We start from the raw sequence: 20,824 nt of genomic DNA on the forward strand, positions 1-20,824 counted from the left end.
ATAATGCCTCCTGTGAGAATGTATTGATTAGATGGGATGCCTTTAAATGCTTTCTTAGGGGTATTTTTATCTCTTCCATAAATCAAATTAAATCCTGCACGAGGGAATTGGAGGAGGAGTTGACACAGCGAGTGTGGGAGTTGGAGGATGAGTATGTGGCTGACCCTAGGATTAATGTGCGCCCATCAGTTCCAGCTATTGGAGCCCTGACACTTCAGAATGGTAAAATGGTTAATTCGCAGGAAGGGGATTATGCAGGAATTGGTTAGATTTTATACTGATTTGTATGCATCTCGGGTGACTTACTCCTCCGAAGAATTACATACTTATCTACGAAATATTACCCTTCCTCAGCTTACGGATACTCAAAGGTCGCAATTGGAGGCCCCATTTTCATTGAAAGAACTGCGGGAGGTGGTAGGTCTGTTTCCCAAATCCAACTGTCGTTAGATGCCAACAAGGCATTTGACAGTGTGGAGTGGGAATATCTGTGGGCCATCCTGCAGGGATTTGGGTTTGGTCCCGAGTTAATTTCCAGGATATGTTTACTGTATAATGCCCCTTGTGCATCTATTAGGGAAGGAGGAAGGCAATCTGCTGGGTTCCAATCAGAGAGGGGAACCAGACAGGGGTGTCCCCTCTCCCCATTGTTATTTGCCCTGGCAATCGAGGCACTGGCGGTGTGTATTTGAAATAATAAGCATATTGTGGGGTTCAAGTACGGTTCCTTACAGGAAAAGATTCTACTATATGCAGAGGATATGCTTTTGCTTCTGGGGGACTCAGATTCCTCGCTCAGGGAAACTATGGCCACTATTACTGAATTTGGGAGGTACTCTGGGCTTACTATCAATTGGATGAAATCTGCTCTGATGCACCTAGATGGGGTGGTGGATCCATTGGTGAGTAGTTTGTCCGTTTTCGGTAGTGGCCTCATTTAAGTACCTGGCGCTGATCTCGCCAGACCTGATGGATTTTTGTAGACTTAATGTACTACCGCTACTGGTAAAACTCAAAGATCGGGCCAAGATCTGGAGGAAGCTATGGCTATCTGTTGCCATATCTGTAGTCTGGTTAAAATGATTCTCATGCCTCAATTTATTGTCTGAATAATTCCCCGGTGGTGATTCCACTGCAGACTTTTCGGATGATAAATTCTATTTTTAGGGATGTAGTTTGGAAGAGAAGCACTGCTAGGATAAGGCTTTAACAACTTCAGAAGCCTAAAGGAGGGGGGAGGGCTTGCCCTCCCGAATCCCTGGCTGTATTATATAGCTTCACAGTTACAGCATCTGGTGGGGGGACTGGCGGCTGGACCGGTGGCCTCATCACTACGTGTTATGCTTCAATTTAGTGGTGCAAAGTCTTTGGCGGATGGCCTGGAGGAGTAATTATTTGCTAAATCTAAAATCATTCCCCACGTATAGACTTGTCTAAAAAATATGGGATAAAACCAAGCACTTACAAGGCATATCTGGGTTCATGAAATATAGCTCAATATGGAATAATTATTCCTACTCTGAGCTTTTCAAATTACAATGCGCGGCCCAGTGGAGAGCTGTGGGGGTGACAAATCTCTATCACATTTCTGAAGGCGGCAAATTTTTGTCGTTTGCTCAACTGCAGGCTAAACTTAATATTTCACTAAATATGAAATTCCATTTTCTTCAACTACAGCATGCTATAAGAGCCCAGACAGCACTGGAGGGTATTGAGCTCTCCCCAACTCCTGTGTTTTCCCTTATGCAACACACGGCTATAACTAAGTGATTTATTTCGGACTGCTATGCGCTTCTTTTGGGGATGTATTTAGTGAAATTTCCTAGTAATGCCCGTGAAAAATGGGCGAGGGACATGGGAGAAATATCAGGGGAACAATGGGAGGGGGAATTGGAGGATGACTTGTTCATTGAATGCCTTTCAGAGAGTCTCCCAACCATATATCCTCCTCAGAGTTTACTATACTCCGCGTAAATTACATCAGATGGGGGTGAGGCCAGATGCATTATGTGGTAAATACATACAAGCAAATCCTGGCGCTGAGAAGCAGATGATCAGAGGTCCCAAAAAATGTGTAAGTTATGTGGGATGGATGGATTTAAGCCAAAAAAACAGCGAGTCATATCAGGGTTGCAGCCGACCCATGCCAGTACACAAATCTATTTGTTGTGTTATTATGTGGTAAATACAGGGGGGGAGACGGGTACCCTTATCCATTTGTTGTGGAGATGTCCCAAATTGCACTGCTATTGGTCCAAGGTTGAGACCACAGTAAACACTGCTTTAGGTGTAGTGGTCCCTTTGGATCCTAGACAATGCTTGTTGGGCATGCTTGATATGGTCACCCAGGACAGATGTCTTGGGGAGGCGGCAGCGAGAGCCTTGTTTCAGGCATGTAGACTCTTGTTAGTAAACTGGATTGCATCTGAACCTCCCACGCATGAGATGTGGCTTGAACAGTTGGGCAATACATTGCGTATTGAAAAACCTATATATATCAACATAGGGGCTCCCCTTACAAATTTGAGAAGGTGTGGGGTAGATGGTTGGCTATTAGGGGTCTGGCCCCTGGGGACTTGGTACTGGATAGATTGCTGCTCCAATAATGGCATTTATAACGTCACTTGGGCGGAACTGCAGAGGTGATAGGAGCTATATGTTTGCAATTTTGTATAATGAATACTATTTTTGTAACATTAGGTATGTATGCATCTGTTATAAATGTATTGTTGGCATCTCAATAAAATTGTTCTTGATTAAAAAAATAAATAAAACGTTGAAGCAGTAGGCGCTTTAATGTGTATTAAAGATGAAGCAAGTGTAAACGAGCTGCATTTATTTCCCAAAAATTTTTGTCACTGATGAAGTGTCCAAAGTGGTACCTTTTCAGTATCCTTGGTGACCTGGACTTAAGCAAAACCAGGAAAGCTTTCATGTGGGTATTACTTTTTTATGCCAGAAAAGCCATGATTCTAAATTGGACATCTGATGGAATTTTACTTATTGATGCTTGAAAACGTTTGTCCAAACAAGTTTAGGAAAATTTGGGGTGAATGGGTAGTGTGTGTTAACGTTTAAGACAACAGAACAAAATTAAGCCCATTATTCACCCAAATGCAGAAAGAAGGGTTAGGGAAAGGTGTAACAAGAACTCACACCGCCATGACTTTATAACACACTCCTTTATTTTAAAGCAATATGTAAGGTTATGTACAAACTTTGCAAATGAACAGAACAGATGACTTTATCGTTGGTATGTTTTGTTTCTCTACCCTTCTATTTTAAATATGCAATAACCTTTCTTGTGGCATAAGGAGAAATAAACGAAATACAGGAGCTTTTATGCAATATACAAAGCCAGCTAAAGTATATGTGCAACCTTGCAATCCTGTGAAGATGGACACTGTCCTAAACACTGAAGATTTCTTCAACTGTAAAGAGTTTAAGGCCCCTTTCACATGGGGTGGTACCATTCCAGTCAGCAGCAGATCACAGATCCCCTGCTGATTGGAGCAGAGCAGGCAGATAACACATCTGTCTGCAAAGCGGACACGCACATGCGTGATCTGCTCTATGGGTGGCCAGGAGTAAGACTGTCCACTGATCTGATCTGCCTTAACGGAGGGAGATGGATCCCCTTCCGTTTTTTTTTTTTTTTTTAGCGGATAGGAAATTGAAGTAGATGGGTGTAAACGGACACAAGTCTGTTTATACCCGCCTGTCCATAGGAATGCATGGACCTTCTGATCAGGTTTGCCTGAAGAACTTGATAGGTGGACCTGATCGAATCACCCATGTGAATAGTGCCTAGATCAATCCACATACCTTCTAAATCCTGGGCATCACTGGTGACAAATGCTACAGGAACAGCTAGGTACAAGTCATGAAATAAACAAACACTGAAAAACAGCTCGAGAAACAAAACAGGGATCGACGATTCAACTAGTCTCTTCTTTCTCCTAAAAGGCTTTCTAAAATGAAATGCTCACAACAATATTTGAAGTACAGGCTCTGGTCTTATATATATCTGTGCATTCTCCACATACGTTAAGATCCTCCTCATTCCTGTCAAAGTCACAAAAAAAAAAAAACAGACTGCTTTATACATAATCATGTTGGGCAAAACTAAAAACAGAATGTAAAAAAGGAACTATAATTTTGTGTTTAAAAGAAACCTGTAAATGGGATCAATTTATATAATTTCATCAATTATGTAAAAACTGGGTTTCCTAGTAGTTCTGTAAGTATAAGTTCACCTTTAGGCTTGATAGACACATATCGAAAGGTGGCCAGTTCAGCACCCAGTCAAAATACAATAGCTCAGCAGTAGAGATCCCTGCATTCCACATTGTTTGACCACTGTGGCTACCCCTTTTCAACAGAAGTAGCTTGTTAGATTGACTTCTGTAGAATGGGAATGTTGGAAAATGTTGTCAATCAGCAGCTACTGCCGCTGATAAGTGTATTCTGACAGCACAGTACCACTATCATGATACAATGTCCTGGTGGGAGAATTCCTTCATCCACCTTGTCGGTGTGGCTGGAGTCTGCTCATTTTGCCCAATGAAAAAATTAAAAGTATCTACAGCCAGTTTTAGGGTGTCTGCAATCTGGATGAAGTAGCAAAGCAGACACCTTTGGACAGCAGCATTGTCAGTCTGGGATGAGGTAGTGTAAGGTCGGTCATAGATGGTTCAAATCTTGGCCTCCTTCAGCAGTAACCAGCTGAGATTCAAACCGTGTGTAGGCAGGCTGAATGTACCAAGGTGAGCGACGGATGAACTTGGGTACAACCAGCCTGCCGGATTCACTTGCGATTATTGCTAGCAGCTGCTATAGACCCCAGCAATAATCTCGGTCTTCTATTTGCAGAGACAGTTTTTCCCGCCTGGAATAGACAATTGCTCGGCAGGAGGGATTCCTCTGTCAGCACTGTCTGTGTTGATGGGGGGAATCGTACAAATTTATTTTGCAGGAAAGAAATTTGCACCGTCTATGACCAGCCTTAGTCTAGCTGATTGGATGGAACCTACAAACAAATAAAGCTGAACTGCAGCTAACACTTTTTTTTTATCAGCGAACAAGAATTTACAGCAACAGTTTTCTTTTCCTTTTGGGATAAAGGTTTTTTATAAAAGAATAAAAGCTGACTATTTGAAGTACCTCTGTCAGAATGGTTTGTGTCAACCCTCTAACTGCTACTTTGGGCATGTTATTCTGCAAGTTAAAAAGACTTACTGGTTGGATCACTAGTGAAAATCAAGGAACAAAAAGAAAACTAATGCAGCCAACACATCTAAGAATTGGTAAATTGAAACTTAATTTTTTGGGTTTAGTACTGCTTTAAATATACAGTGGGTACGGAAAGTATTCAGACCCCCTTAAATTTTTCACTCTTTGTTATATTGCAGCCATTTTCTAAAATCATTTAAGTTCATTCTTCTTCCTCATGAATGTACACATAGCACCCCATACTGACAGAAAAACACAGAATTGTTGACATTGTTGCAGATTTATTAAAAAAGAAAAACTGAAATATCACATGGTTCTAAGTATTCAGACCCTTTGCTCAGTATTTAGTAGAAGCCCCCTTTTGATCTAATACAGCCAGGAATCTTTTTGGGAAAGATGCAACAAGTCTTTCACACCTGGATTTGGGGATCCTCTGCCATTCCTCCTTGCAGATCCTCTCCAGTTCTGTCAGGTTGGATGGTAAACGTTGGTGGACAGCCATTTTTAGGTCTCTCCAGAGATGCTCAATTGGGTTTAAGTCAGGGCTCTGGCTGGGCCATTCAAGAACAGTCACGGAGTTGTTGTAAAGCCACTCCTTCGTTATTTTAGCTGTGTGCTTAGGGTCATTGTCTTGTTGGAAGGTAAACCTTCGGCCCAGTCTGAGGTCCAGAGCACTCTGGAGAAGGTTTTTGTCCAGGATATCCCTGTACTTGGCCGCATTCATCTTTCCCTCGATTGCAACCAGTCGTCCTGTCCCTGCAGCTGAAAAACACCCCCACAGCATGATGCTGCCACCACCATGCTTCACTGTTGGGACTGTATTGGACAGGTGATGAGCAGTGCCTGGTTTTCTCCACACATACCGCTTAGAATTAAGGCCAGAAAGTTCTATTTTGGTCTCATCAGACCAGAGAATCTTATTTCTCACCATCTTGGAGTCCTTCAGGTGTTTTTTTTAGCAAACTCCATGCAGGCTTTCATGTGTCTTACACTGAGGAGAGGCTTCCGTCGGGCCACTCTGCCATAAAGCCCCGACTGGTGGAGGGCTGCAGTGATGGTTGACTTTCTACAACTTTCTCCCATCTCCTGACTGCATCTCTGGAGCTCAGCCACAGTGATCTTTGGGTTCTTCTTTACCTCTCTCACCAAGGCTCTTCTCCCCCGATAGCTCAGTTTGGCCGGACGGCCAGCTCTAGGAAGGGTTCTGGTCGTCCAAAACGTCTTCCATTTGAGGATTATGGAGGCCACTGTGCTCTTAGGAACCTTAAGTGCAGCAGAAATCCTTTTGTAACCTTGGCCAGATCTGTGCCTTGCCACAATTCTGTCTTTGAGCTCTTCAGGCAGTTCCTTTGACCTCATGATTCTCATTTGCTCTGACATGCATTGTGATCTGGAAGGTCTTATATAGACAGGTGTGTGGCTTTCCTAATCAAGTCCAATCAGTATAATCAAACACAGCTGGACTCAAATGAAGGTGTAGAACCATCTCAAGGATGATCAGAAGAAATGGAAAGCACCTGAGTTAAATATATGAGTGTCACAGCAAAGGGTCTGAATACTTAGGACCATGTGATATTTCAGTTTTTCTTTTTTAATAAATCTGCAACAATGTCAACAATTCAGTGTTTTTCTGTCAGTATGGGGTGCTATGTGTACATTCATGAGGAAGAAGAATGAACTTAAATGATTTTAGCAAATGGCTGCAATATAACAAAGAGTGAAAAATTTAAGGGGGTCTGAATACTTTCCGTACCCACTGTATATATATATATATATATATATATATATATATATATATATATATATAAACGGGGAGCAGCTGTACTTAATCATTGCATATGCAGGCTTAGCATCTGGCTTGTCATTCTACACAATGACTACATTTCCCTCACTGTGCTGACCATATACCCTGATACAGAGATAACCACTAGACAGCACATCTGCAGAACAGTACTTGAAATACAATACAAAAATATTTAAAGTGGTTGTAAACCTACCTTGAGAACTTTTACCTATAGGTGACCCTTTAATGAGGGTTACCTATAGGTACTGTAAATATCTCCTAAACTTGCACCGTTTATGAGATATTTACATTGCATGCAGCCGATGACGTCATCCGCCCATGCGCACTAAAGAAATGGCTGCCCGTGCCATTTCTTCAGAGCCCTGTGCAGTGGCCGGCGGCTCCTGTGCGGGAGTGACATCGCGTGGCTCTGGCCAGTAATACAGCCGAAATCCGCAGACCCGGAAGGAAGATGGGCGAAGATAGATGCGGCCGCCAGCGGGGACAACGTGGGCTTCATTTGCAGGTGTCACTATGTGTTACATACTAGCACATTATACATTTACTTTGCAGGGAAATAGAAAAAAGAAAAAAAAAAAAAAACAGGAAGAGTTTACTTCCTCTTTAATGGCATGCAAGTAAAATGGCCCCTCAAGTAAATGCTTCTAATATAACTCAGGGCATGTACTCTCTGTAAAGACAGTTTGTCTTCAAATTCAGTTTATTAAAGTTGAAGTTTAGGTATGGTAGTTTTTACATAGTTACATCTATTCAGTTTGAACCAATAAATGTACGCATGCGCTATACCTGTGGGATTTTCACGTATGTTGGAAATCGCTGTAATAGGCACACCTACTATAACAATTTTCATTAGTTTCTGTGCCAAGTGAAAGCCCTGCTGCTTAGTGAACTTAGTCACTTGCTTGGCACAGGCACCATTTAGAGAACACCTTGCATTTTCTCAAGGAGTGTAAAGCATTCTCTGATAGGACAAGATGGAGATTGTGATGTCACAGACCCACCTCTCCTTATTGTCAAATCAGAGAATGCTTTGCATTTATTGAGAACATGCAGTGTTTCCCTGAATGGCGCCCATGCCCAATCGAACGACCTCCTGTGTTCACAATGCAGTAGTGCAGCCGCTTGGTAACTATGTCAAAACTGCCACACCTAAACTTCAGCTGTAAGTGCGCATAATGTGTACACTGCCCATACACTTGCTTTATCATCTGACAGATTAGGTCTAATCTGGGGAGAAATGGCAAATATACAGGATAAGAAAAAAAAAAACACAGCTGTCTTTTTTGAGGTACCCAACTTTTGCCAAAACAGTGTATTGTGGCTGAAAGCTACCTTTGTGCACAGTGTCCCAGCTGTCACTGAGACATCAAAACATGTTAGAAGGCAAGTACATGCTGTTCATAAATGTTTTTACTGTGGTGGTAGTAAAACCCAAAACCAAAAAACGTAATATACTGGCCAACAAGATGGGAGAGCTGGAGCTGCTGATGTATGAGGAGGACTTCGATTTTGTGGGGATTTCAGAAACTTGGTTTGACAGCTCTCATGATTGGCTGGCGAACATTCAGGGGTATTCCCTTTACCGCAGAGATAGAGAAGGTGACAAAAGGGGGAGGGGTAGGTCTGTATATTAAGAACAGTGTACAGGTAAATAGGAGGGACGGTATTAACAATGAAGCTAAGGAGGAGGTAGAATCCTTATGGGTAGAACTTCAAAGAGAAGGCACTATGGGGAAAGTAATATTGGGCGTATGCTATAAGCCCCCCAACCAGAGGAAGGAGGGGGAGGCGGACCTCCTTTCACAGATTGAAATGGCAGCAAGGATTGGAAATGTAATTATAATGGGGGACTTTAATTATCCAGATATAGACTGGGCAGAAGGAATCGCGCATTTATCCAAGGCTCGGCAGTTCCTAAATGTTTTGCAGGATAATTTCATGGGTCAGATGGTGAACACACCGACAAAAAATAATGTGGTACTTGACCTACTGATTACCACCAATACAGACCTGATTACGGATATAGAAATACGGGGCAACTTGGGTAACAGTGACCATAGGTCAATTCGTTTCAGTATTAATTATAGTAATAGGAAACACAAGGGTAATATAAGGACACTGAATTTCAAAAGAGCCGACTTCCCAAATCTGCGCTCATTGCTAGAAAATATCAAATGGGATAAAACCCTGGGAACAAAGAACATGGAGGAAAAATGGGAGTGCTTCAAGAGCATACTAAACAAAGGGATTGGCCAGTGCATTCTAAAAGGGAATAAATTTAAAAGAGCAAAAGCAAACCCTGGGTGGCTAAACTCCAACATAAAAAGGCATATTAATACCAAAGAAAAGGCCTTCAAAAAATACAAGGCTGAGGGGTCATTGGCAGCATTCCAACAGTACAAACAGTGTAATAAGAAATGTAAAGGCGAAATCAAGGCTGCTAAAATAGAAAACGAGAGACATATAGCGGAAGGAAAAAAAAAAAAAAAAGAAATTCTTTAAGTATATAAATAGTAAGAAAGCGAGACCAGAACACATTGGCCCCAAAAAAGATGATGAAGGGAATCTGGCCACAGAGGACAGAGAGAAGGCAAAAGTGTAAAATAATTTCTTCTCTTCAGTCTTCACAAAAGAATCGGGGAGCTACATTAACCCAGCTTGCAATAAATTAAATAATACACCTCAGAAAGTATCCAATGGTTAACAGAAGAAAGACTTGGAACTAAATTAGAGAAATTTAACATAAATAAATCACCCGGACCGGATGGCTTGCACCCGAGGGTTCTTAAAGAACTCAAAAATGGAAAAGAAGTAGCGCATAAAATCACTATTAGATGACTTAAAGTGTAAAAAGCATGCTTGTCAAAGATACTGCTTGATAAACACTCAAAAACAAGTAGAGAAAAGCAATGTCCTTAAAAGTCCATAAATCCAGGAGTGCGTGAAGTATATAAATGGATCACCATCCACCACCAGGTGTCACACCGATAGATAGCAGAAATGGCAACTCACCAGAAAACGATGCTCAAGTGTTCTCACACCAGAGCAAACTGAGCAGGGATACCATACAGATGTAGGGAATACACGCATGGAAGACCAGAGTCACTTCACCACTGCCGCATAAAAGTATCCTTCACACACTTTCCTCAATGTAATGGTATTATGGAAAAAGAGAAGGGCTCCAAATAGTGAAGTACCGTCAAAACACTTGCTTTATTAAAACATAAAAATTTTGCACTCACATGTAAAAGCATATGGGTAGGCATTGAATATCAGGTCTCCGGTCAGAAAGGAAGCCTATCTCGTCCAGTGTACTGGGCTAACTCCACGCCAGCCCAGTCCCTTCCGGGTAGCTCCTCTGCCGTGTCCCGTGATGTCGGATGTGTCGTCAGGTCACGCCCCGACCGGTTTCGTCATGTCCGACTTCAACTGGAGGCGTGACGCCTCCAGTTGAAGTCGGACATGACGAAACCGGTCGGGGCGTGACCTGACGACACATCCGACATCACGGGACACGGCAGAGGAGCTACCCGGAAGGGACTGGGCTGGCGTGGAGTTAGCCCAGTACACTGGACGAGATAGGCTTCCTTTCTGACCGGAGACCTGATATTCAATGCCTACCCATATGCTTTTACATGTGAGTGCAAAATTTTTATGTTTTAATAAAGCAAGTGTTTTGACGGTACTTCACTATTTGGAGCCCTTCTCTTTTTCCATAATACCATTACATTGAGGAAAGTGTGTGAAGGATACTTTTATGCGGCAGTGGTGAAGTGACTCTGGTCTTCCATGCGTGTATTCCCTACATCTGTATGGTATCCCTGCTCAGTTTGCTCTGGTGTGAGAACACTTGAGCATCGTTTTCTGGTGAGTTGCCATTTCTGCTATCTATCGGTGTGACACCTGGTGGTGGATGGTGATCCATTTATATACTTCACGCACTCCTGGATTTATGGACTTTTAAGGACATTGCTTTTCTCTACTTGTTTTTGAGTGTTTATCAAGCAGTATCTTTGACAAGCATGCTTTTTACACTTTAAGTCATCTAATAGTGATTTTATGCGCTACTTCTTTTCCATTTTTGTATTTCCAAATATTATCCAGTATTTGTTTAAGTAGCAGCAGTGTTTCCATACTATAGCAGTCAAGTGACTGACTCCTCCTAAAGCGCAAAGATATTTGGACTTGACAGTTGGTGTCTAAGTTTTTATATATATATTTGTTTCTTAAAGAACTCAGCCAGGTGATAGCCAGACCTTTATTCTTGATCTTTACGGATAGTCTACAGACGGGAATGGTGCCAGCTGATTGGAAAAAAAACAACGTGGTACCAATATTTAAAAAAGAGCCGAGATATATCCCGGGGAACTATAGACCTGTCAGCCTAACATCAATAGTCTACAAGATTTTGGAGGGGATGTTAAGGGACTATATACAAGAGCTACAAGAGTATGCCATCCAGTTCTGGGCACCGGTCCTTAGAAAGGATGTGCTGGTACTGGAGAGAGTACAGAGAAGGGCAACAAAAATAATTAGGGGAATGGAGGATCTAAGCTATGAGGAAAGACTACAAGCATTGTACTTATTCTCTCTGGAGAAGAGACGCTTGAGAGGGGATATGATTTCAATGCACAAATACTGTACTGGTGACCCTAGTGTAAGGAACAAACTCTTTGGCGAAAGGGAATTCAATAAGACACGTGACCACTCACTAAAACTAGAGGAAAAATGGTTTAACATTAAAATACGTAAGGGGTTCTTTACAGTCAGAGCGGGAAGAATGTGGAATTCTCTTCCACAAGCAGTGGCATCAGCGGGGAGCATTGATAGTTTCAAAAAATTATTAGTCACCTTAAAGACCACAACATACATGGGTATACAGTGTACGGTTAGCAGCAAACACACACACACACCATCATAGGTTGAACTGGATGGACTGATGTCTTTTTTCAACCTCACTATGTAACTGCAGCTTACCAATCATTAGATGTAGTGGCTGCATTAGTTTTCTTTTTTTTAGGCTCCCCCTTGTCACCTGGTGATCTGGCCAGTAACTTCTCATTGGATTGAAAGAAGTGTTTAGCTTACCAAGAAAATTCTACCCTGTAAATCCAAACCTGGAAGAATTTTTTTTTTTTAAACTGACATAAAAGTTAATTACTAAAGTGTACCGATCATCTATACAAATTAAAGTCAAGCATGCTTAGAAAAATGTATTACCCATGAGGTCTCTCAAACTACACTCTTAAACCACCCTCTTTTTTTTTTGGCCCAACGCACAAGCTTATACAACAGGTGTGCTCAAAGTTTTGTAGAGCGCCGGCCACTTAAGTGATTTGAAAACCGGTCATGGGCCACAATAACATGAAATGGTTCAGAACTACAATTTTTTTTAGCTTGAATAACAGAATAAAGATTTTAAACAATCGGGCTCATCATTTTCCATGGAACCAATCCCCTTTAAATGTTTACACACTGTTTAATCACAATAACATTTTTTTATTAGCCAGATCACCAATAAACCCACCTTCATGCTCAGATGTGACCAGCCAAAAAAGTTTCAAACCAGTGTTGCATCCTTCACTATTTAGGGTCTTTGCTGCCATCCCTGCATGGCGGACTGGCAATCATTTCGAAGAGCGATGTGCACCCAAAGGAGGCTGTGCTGGTTGCCATAGGTTTGAGGTCATGAGCTACATTTGGCCCTCGGGTTGAGCATGCCTGTTGTACAAGGTTATGTATCTTTATTTTATTTTGGCAGTTATAAGAAAATCATATAATACTAGCAAGGTTGCTTAAAAATGTCAGCTTATATTCAAAGAGCTTAAATCTTTTTTACTAGGGATGCACCGAATATTCGGCCGAAAATAGAGAAAATAGCACTTTCGGTGTTCGGCCGAATAAGTCAAAAGGCCGAATAATTTTGAGCCGAACAATGTCAGCTTCCGCCCTGACCGCTCACCTTCCTCATTGCGGCTCGCGGCTCCCTTCTCACACGCCGCCGGAGTCCTGTCCGGCCGCGAGTAGGGGGTGTGACGTCACGCGCGCGTCCCGCCCCCTGCTCCTGACTGCGGCTCCTTCACACTAGGTCCACGCCCCGCCCCCCTGTTCTGTAATGATCCTCTGCTATGATCTCTGTAATGATCCTCTGCTATGATCTCTGAAATGATCCTATGTAGTGATCCTCTTCTATGATCTCTGTAATGATCCTCTGTAGTGATCTGCTATGGTCCTCTATTATGATCTATGTAATTGTCCTCTGCTATGATCCTCTGCAGTGACCTTCTGCTATGATCTCTGTAATAATCCTCTGCTATTATCTCTGTAGTGATCCTCTGTAGTGATCTGCTGTGGTCCTCTTATTATGATCTATGTAAATGTCCTCTGCAGTAACCCTCTGCTATAATGTATGTAATGATCCTCTGTAGCTTCCGCCCTGACCGCTCACCTTCTTCATTGCGGCTCCCTTCTCACACGCCGCCGGTGTCCTGTCCGGCCGCGAGTAGGGGGTGTGACGTCACGTGCGCGTCCCGCCCCCTGCTCCTGACTGCGGCTCCTTCACACTAGGTCCACGCCCCGCCCCCCTGTTCGCGGCAAAATAAATGGAAAAAATGCGAAACACTGCGTTCGGTATTCGGCCTTCGGCCAAGCATTTCATTATTATTCGGCTTCGGCCAAGAATTTCATTTCGGTGCATCCCTATTTTTTACCAAAGTTTTGAGAGGTGGGCTTGCTTTGTTTTTTTTTTTTTTTTTAACGCAAATGTTAGTTTAAAACCACATCTATCCAGGACTATTCGGTCCAAAAGGTGATAATGATGCTGTGCAATTATCACTAAAGATCAAACAAGAGTTTAGAAGCAGGAAGAAGTGCGTTTGTGAGAGGTTTTCAGGCAGATAAATGCTAAATGCTTATAAATACAGCTTTTAGGAGTGTTTATCGTTTTCAAGTGTACATTGATTATACCGCAATTTAGCAAAGGGGGAAATTTTGGGAAAAAAATAAATAAAAAGCTTATAAAAGCAAATGCCGATAAACTCTTAAACTCCTGAGCAATATGAGCCACTATGAGCATTTTATGCGGTTTTTTCTGCCAGAGGTTTTGGCATTTTTTTTCTGCTCCTAGTGTGCATGGACCCTAAAGTGTCAAACACTATACATAGTGGTAAGACCCTCCCCTTTCTTCCTTTAATTGTATGTCACAGCAGGTGTAAAACGCTCATAACATACATATGAGTCAAGTTTAGAAACTGCTGACAAGGGGCAGGAGAGACAGTTCTGCTACACTACACTGAACCAATATTGTAGAAAATACAATCCATCAGTTGACCAGAGACTTTTAATGTCAGTGTGAAGGGAAGACAGCAACTCCTAAGCAATTGACAGGCTGGAGAAATGTATTTGTACATTGTGTATGGGTGACAGCTAAGCCAAGCAGGACCAACATGGCCAATTGGTTTAATAGGTTTGTCTGATTCACCAAAGACTACAAAATACTGTACAGAAATGTTTCCATCCTAGTACAGATTTATCAAAGGCACACTAACTTAAAGTTCTCTCCTATTACCAGCATTCATAAATGACACAAACTTAACACAATCTATACTGACAATATCAAAGGACATTTAGTGGAGAATCCGTACGCACTCAAGATTTTTGTCTAAAATAGTGCAGACGTGTGTGTGTGTGTGTGTATATATATATATATATATATATATATATATATATATACATATATATATATTAGGGATCGATCGATATTCACTTTTTTTGAGACATCGGTATCGGCCACAAACTTGCTGATAGTTCAGGCTAAGTTCACATGTAGGCGTTTTTGGGGAGTTTTTCTGCTCTAGGATCAGCTCAAAAAACACCCAACAAGACAAATCCTATTCATTTCAATGGCCCCTGTTCACATCTGAGCGTTTTGACGTTTTAAGCAAAACGCCCAACGCTCAAAAAAGTACATGAGCTTCTATTTGGGCAGATTACAGGCGTTTTTATTTTTTTCCATTGGCCACTAGTCAACCTAAAAACGCCTGCACAAAAATGCCTGAAAAAACGCCTGTAAATAGCAACGCCAAGATGTGAACATAGCCTAAGTGGTTGTAACGCCAGATTTAAAAAAAAAGGACAGAATTCAAAACAGCCAAACTTGGTGATGAGGAGGGGGGTTTGGGGCCCAGATCCCTCCATAAAGAGTACCTGTCACTGCCTATTACTGTCACATTTTTTCTTGTGACAGCAATAAAAGTGATAAAAAAAAAAAATTTAAAAAAGGACAGTGTAAAAATAAAAACTTTAAATGTGCAGAATATTGGCACCTAATATTGGCTTTTGGCCTGAAGGGTGGCTGGAAAACCGGTATAGGTAGATCTCTAAAAAAAAAAAAAAAAAAAAAAATATATATATACACATTTTTTTTTTTTTTTTTTAGGTCCAAATATAATTGGACACAGGCACAATTTTAGTTTTTTCAGGTATCTACAAAAGCATATTCAAACTATAGTTATATAATGGATATGAGGGCTTACCAGAAAATGTGGACTCATGCCATCAGCTTTTTGAGTCAAACTAGGCTGAGAGCCTTCTAAATACGATCCTTGATTGTCTGCGTCTCTTCAGATCTCCCAAAAGCTCAGGAAAACAAACGTTCTCCACATAGTGCACTTTGGCTAATTGTTGCACTAGACATTTTATGATTGATATGCTTACATGTGGCACTTGACTTGTTAGAGTTATCTTACTTGTTTCCATGCTTTTAGCATGGCACTGTTTAGTTTTATAGGAGTCTTAACAATGTAGTTTTATTGCAGTGCCAGCAGCTGTAGCGCAGTAGTTTTATATACGTGTTTATATACGCGCGTGTGTGTGTATATATATATATATATATATATATATATATATACTGAAAGTGCACACAGTCAGATTTAATTTGAGGGTATGTACATCCAAATCGGAGGTAGGGTTTGGGAATTACAGCTCTTAGGAATAGCCATCCCCTTTTTCAAGGGACCAAAAGTAATTGGATAATTGAATCAAAAGCGGTTTTATGGCCAGGTGCAGGGCCACCATCAGGAGGGTACAGGTGATACACATGTATGGGGCCTGAGCATCAGGAGGGGCCCGGGCAACCAGGAAGTGTGCACAGTGCAAGAGAGAGGGGCCGGAGGAGGCACGAGGCAGGAGAGACGTCGAAGGCTGCTGGTCCGGTCTTTTTTAATCCAGCCCTTCTGCTGCATAGCATAGTAAACTAGCTGGCAAGGCTGGGACTCGGGCGATATTATGGGGGAGGGATCTAAAGACAATATCAGCTTCAGGAAAAATTTCAGGAAAAATGGTTGCCAATAGAAAGTAATGGGGAAAGTAATGGGGAGGCTCCGAAAAAATGGCCGCTGAACACATGTACAAAAAACCTTGCCACACCAAAGATGGCACCCGAAAGGGCGCGATACACTACATAGAAAATTGCTGCTGAATGCCCTTACTGAAGCCTGAACAGCCTGCCCACACCCAAAATGGCGGCCCTGCATTTTGCACCGCAGCGGCCCCCACATGCATGCCTGTACCCCCAAACTCACACTAAACAGTGCCGAAGGGTTCCGGGACCCTCACAACCCCCCAAAGCGTGGTCCAGCCGCAATAGCACCCCCCCCGCAGGGACAGGGAGGAAACGCGGGCCCAGACACACAGACATGAGGGGGGTTAACACAGACTCCAGCAGACTGTCGGCCCCACATTGCACCCCCTGACATACGTCACAGACAGAGGTAGTATACTTACCGATCCAACGAAGGCGTGGGTGCCTCTCTGCGACGGGAAGCCTCCCATCCATGGTGGTGGGGGTGCCGTCAGCCAAAACAGGATGCTAGCAACACGCGGCAGGACGGAGTTGAGACATCCTAGCGAAGTGGCCACTTCGCGGGCTTTCGTCCCTGAGGACAGGGACAGGCCGTTTGCGAGGCCTGGGCGTACGCATAGCCTGCCAAACGCTCGATGGCGGGCTGGGATTCCGTAAGGCTCTAGTACAACCAGTCCGATTCCCAGCTCCGCAAAGGCTGTAGTCTTCTGAAGTTCTGACTAACTAGCGCAGGAAACAAATAAAAAGCTAACAGTGCAAAGAAAACACACTTAGCATAAAATAAAATGAGACTGTATCCCCAGCACAGGGAAGCCTATCTTACGCCTAACTAGACAAAAGACAAATCTGAGTTGGGAATGCTGATAGCAGGGGGGTATTGGACCAGTGGGACAGCCCCCTACAGGTGTGTCTATGCAAATTGTTTGTGTTTTTAACAAGTCTTATGCCTAGCTTGCTCCTGTGGATAAAAGGTCAATACCCATTGGTGAAGACTATATGAGGGGCGGCGACTGTCAGAGGACGTAAGCGAAAAGAAAAAACAGCCACACATCACTGAAGTTCCAAATGCCCTTATTGGGATTCTAAGATGGCACATCAAGTGAGGCCCACATGTAGTGTGTCTCTCAGCTGTAATTGGGAAGAGTATGAATCACATAGCTGGAATTCTTGATGTAGGACAGTAAGTTGGAAACTATAGGCTGCAGGAAGAAATCGCTGTGTGTACTGGCTACAATTGCTCTACCTGGAGGGCACACAAGGGATTTATGAATTTTGGGCAAGTGATAAAAGTACGAGGTGCTACATATGGGGGGCAACATCGTTTCTCCCTTCTACACAGCACCCCATCCTTAAATACCTCATTGACCAAATTCTAATTGATATTTGGGTAAAGGGTCACTACTAAGTGTACCATAAGTGTTAGTATCAGACAATAAATGATTGGCTTCATTCACATAGTCTTTTATATTGTATAAACGAGGCTGCCTCCTTTTTCTGCTTGTGTAATCTTTTTCTTGCAAGTTTTTTTTAATGCTGTGTGTTCCATGCTAGCTAAATTGGAGGAATGACTGGTTTTGGAATTGCATAAAGACAGATGATCTCTGTATGTGGCTTGATAGTAGGTTTCTACATATGGACCCTTAGAAGCTGACGGCAAGAAGGTGGATAAGAGCTTGAACCAAGTATGCACAACACCCGGAAATGCCATAACTGTCGCCCTGGGACCCCTCCTCCCATAAATCCTTAAGTATAGCCAAGGCTTCCTGATCCTTGGATGTGAGATTGTCAGGATCTGTATGAGTCTGTGCAACCTCCTGTGTATTGTTCACTGTATTATCCAGCTGATCTTTTACGTAAAAGTTTTTGATGGTCAAGTTGCAAATAAATCTATTGAGATCCTTAAATAGGCCAAATTTATTTGGCCCTCTAGTCGAGGCAAAATGAAGCCCTTTACGTAACAAAGATTGTTCAGCTGTAGTCAGCTCACGATAGGAAAGATTATATATTTTAATGGTGTTTAAACCAGGAGTGGGTGGCTCCCTTCCTTTTCTTTTTTTTTGTCCTTAAAACTTCGTCCTCCATGCCTACCTCTTCTAGTTTTATTTTTTCTTCCACGAGGCTAGTCAGTGACGGTTCTAAAAAATGGTTATTCATAGTCGTGGGGGATGGTGTCTGCCTAGCTGTATCGCAGTGGGTACCCTTTGTGGGAGAAGCCCTCAAATGAAAACCTCCCTAAGGTAACCTTCAAGGTCCCTAGCCAGAGGGCTATAACTATTATGTGTGGATACAGAAGGGGACAAGGCCTTCTGTTCCAAAGTGGTCAAAGTGTTAGTGGAGGTGGTGGATTCTAGGTTTTGGCACTAGCAGCATTAACTGATACTTCTTTGGCTAAGGATCCATTAGTGATCAGATTTCTCAAAGTGGCAATTAAGATTTGACCTCCAGTTCATCCAATCTTTCCAAAGTGTGATTTACCAGTGGCACTAAGAGGATTGTTAAAGTCACAATTCAGTTAGTTCCTTGCACTATCTTACCTTGAAGATTGTATTTCTGTTGGCTGTGGTCTCAGCTAGGCGAGTCTCAGACATTGCAGCCTTTTTCTTGCAAGGAGCCGTACTGCACATTTTTTCCGGGTGGAGTAATCTTACGTCCTTATCCAAGTTTCCTACCTAAGGTCTCCTTGGAGTTCCAAATTAATTGGCAGTCTGTTCTTCCAGCTTTTCCACCTTCAGCACTGGAGCCAGAAGGGGTCCGAATTGCACAGATCAGATCTGAAGTCCATTCTGCAGACATATTTGGAGAGGACAGAACCATTGCGGAAGACTGAAGTTCTCTGTGTATACGAAAGCGATTCAAGCGCCCCCCCCCCCCCCCCCCCGGAAATCGGTGCGCACTCGACTAGGACACTTTCTTCCTCCTGGGCAGCCTGGTCCAAAGTATCAGAAGACATGGTCTGTAAAGTGGCAAGCTGGAGTGCTTCCAATACTTTCATCAAACATTGTGGCTTCTTCCCAATCAAGTCTCATGGGAACTTCTGTATGATCTTCTGATATGTCTAGATGTTAAAAAAATGTACCCTTTTGGCAGCACCTGGTGTCGTTGTTTTCTCCCTCTCTGTGTGTAGCTAGTTAGGTCCTGATGTCATGAGGATGAGCTAGGAAAATGGAAAATTGTTATCAATACTTACTATAATTTTCCTTTCCTGGCTCTGCCTGAAAGCACACACCCTCCCTGGCCCATCGCAGGCTATTTACAGAACATCTGCACCAGGTATTGGCTGTCTTTTATTTTGTCTATTCAGGGATGTCCTACATGGGGTCAAGGGGCGGAGTTGACCAGAGGTCATGATGTCATGAGGCAGAGCTAGGAAAGGAAAATTACAGTAAGTATTACTAACAATTTTCTGTTATATATATATATATATATATATATATATATATATATATATATATATATATATATATATAAAAATAAATATGAATATATACATATACACACACACACACACACACATACACTCTCACAGGCCACTTTTAGGTACACCTGTTCAATGGCTTGGTATCAAATTGCTAATCAGCCAATCACAAGCAACTTAAAGCATTTATGCATCTAGATGTGGTGAAAACAACTTGTTGAAGTTTAAACAAAGCATCAGAATGAAGAAGAAAGGGGATTTAAATGACTTTGAACATGGCATGATTGTTTGTGCCAGACAGGCTTGTCTGAGTCTACTGGGATTTTCATGCACAACCATGTCTAGGATGTACGAAGAATGGTCCGAAAAAGAAAATATTCAGTGAGTGGCAGTTGTATGGACAAAAATGTCTTGTTGATATCAGAGGAGAATGGGCAGACTGGTTTAAGATGATAGAAGGGCAACAGCAACTCAAATAACCATCCGTTACAACCAAGGAATCTCAATGAACAACACATCGAACCTTGAAGCAGATGGAATACAGCAGCAGAAGACCACACCGGGTGCCACTCCTGTCAGCTAAGAAAAGAAAACTGAGGCTATAATTTCCACAGGATCACCAAAATTGGACAATAGAAGATTGGCAAAACGTTTCCTCGTCTGATTTGTCTCAATTTCAGCTGCGACATTCAAATGGTAGGGTCAGAATTTGGCATAAACAACATAAAAGCATGAATCCATCCTGCCTTGTATCAATGGTCCAGGCTGGTGCTGGTGGTGTATTGGTGTGGGGGATATTTTCCTGGCACTCTTTGGGCCCCTTAGTACCAACTGAGCAGTGGATGATCTAAAGTTTCAATGGGAACGATATACCTTGAGCTATGCCTTTCCTACATTACGTATTTACATAGTTAATTTGGTTAAAAAAAAGAACAGAAGTCCATCCAGTTCATCCAACACAGAAAAAACACACGAAAAAAACACACACAAATAGAAAACCTCCATTAACACT

The 20,824-nt window shown here is 42.3% G+C and overlaps 1 protein-coding gene across 2 annotated transcripts in view; it reads right to left on the bottom strand.

Moving 5' to 3' along the window:
• The window catches only part of RBM33 (RNA binding motif protein 33), a 347,098-nt gene that overhangs the window by 29,633 nt on the left and 296,641 nt on the right, over positions 1-20,824 (bottom strand). Inside the window, exon 18 of one of the 2 annotated variants that reach the window (XM_082258398.1) lies at positions 3,818-4,065. The exons of the other annotated variant lie outside the window; for it this stretch is intronic. Within the exon in view, the coding sequence (XP_082114524.1) occupies positions 4,060-4,065 (6 nt within the window). The 3' untranslated portion in view covers positions 3,818-4,059. Of the gene's footprint in view, positions 1-3,817; positions 4,066-20,824 lie in introns of those variants that run through there. 2 annotated transcript variants of the gene reach the window in all.

The sequence above is a fragment of the Pelophylax lessonae genome (assembly GCF_965119305.1).
Source record: "Pelophylax lessonae genome assembly, chromosome: 5".
NCBI classification, from domain to species: domain Eukaryota; kingdom Metazoa; phylum Chordata; class Amphibia; order Anura; family Ranidae; genus Pelophylax; species Pelophylax lessonae.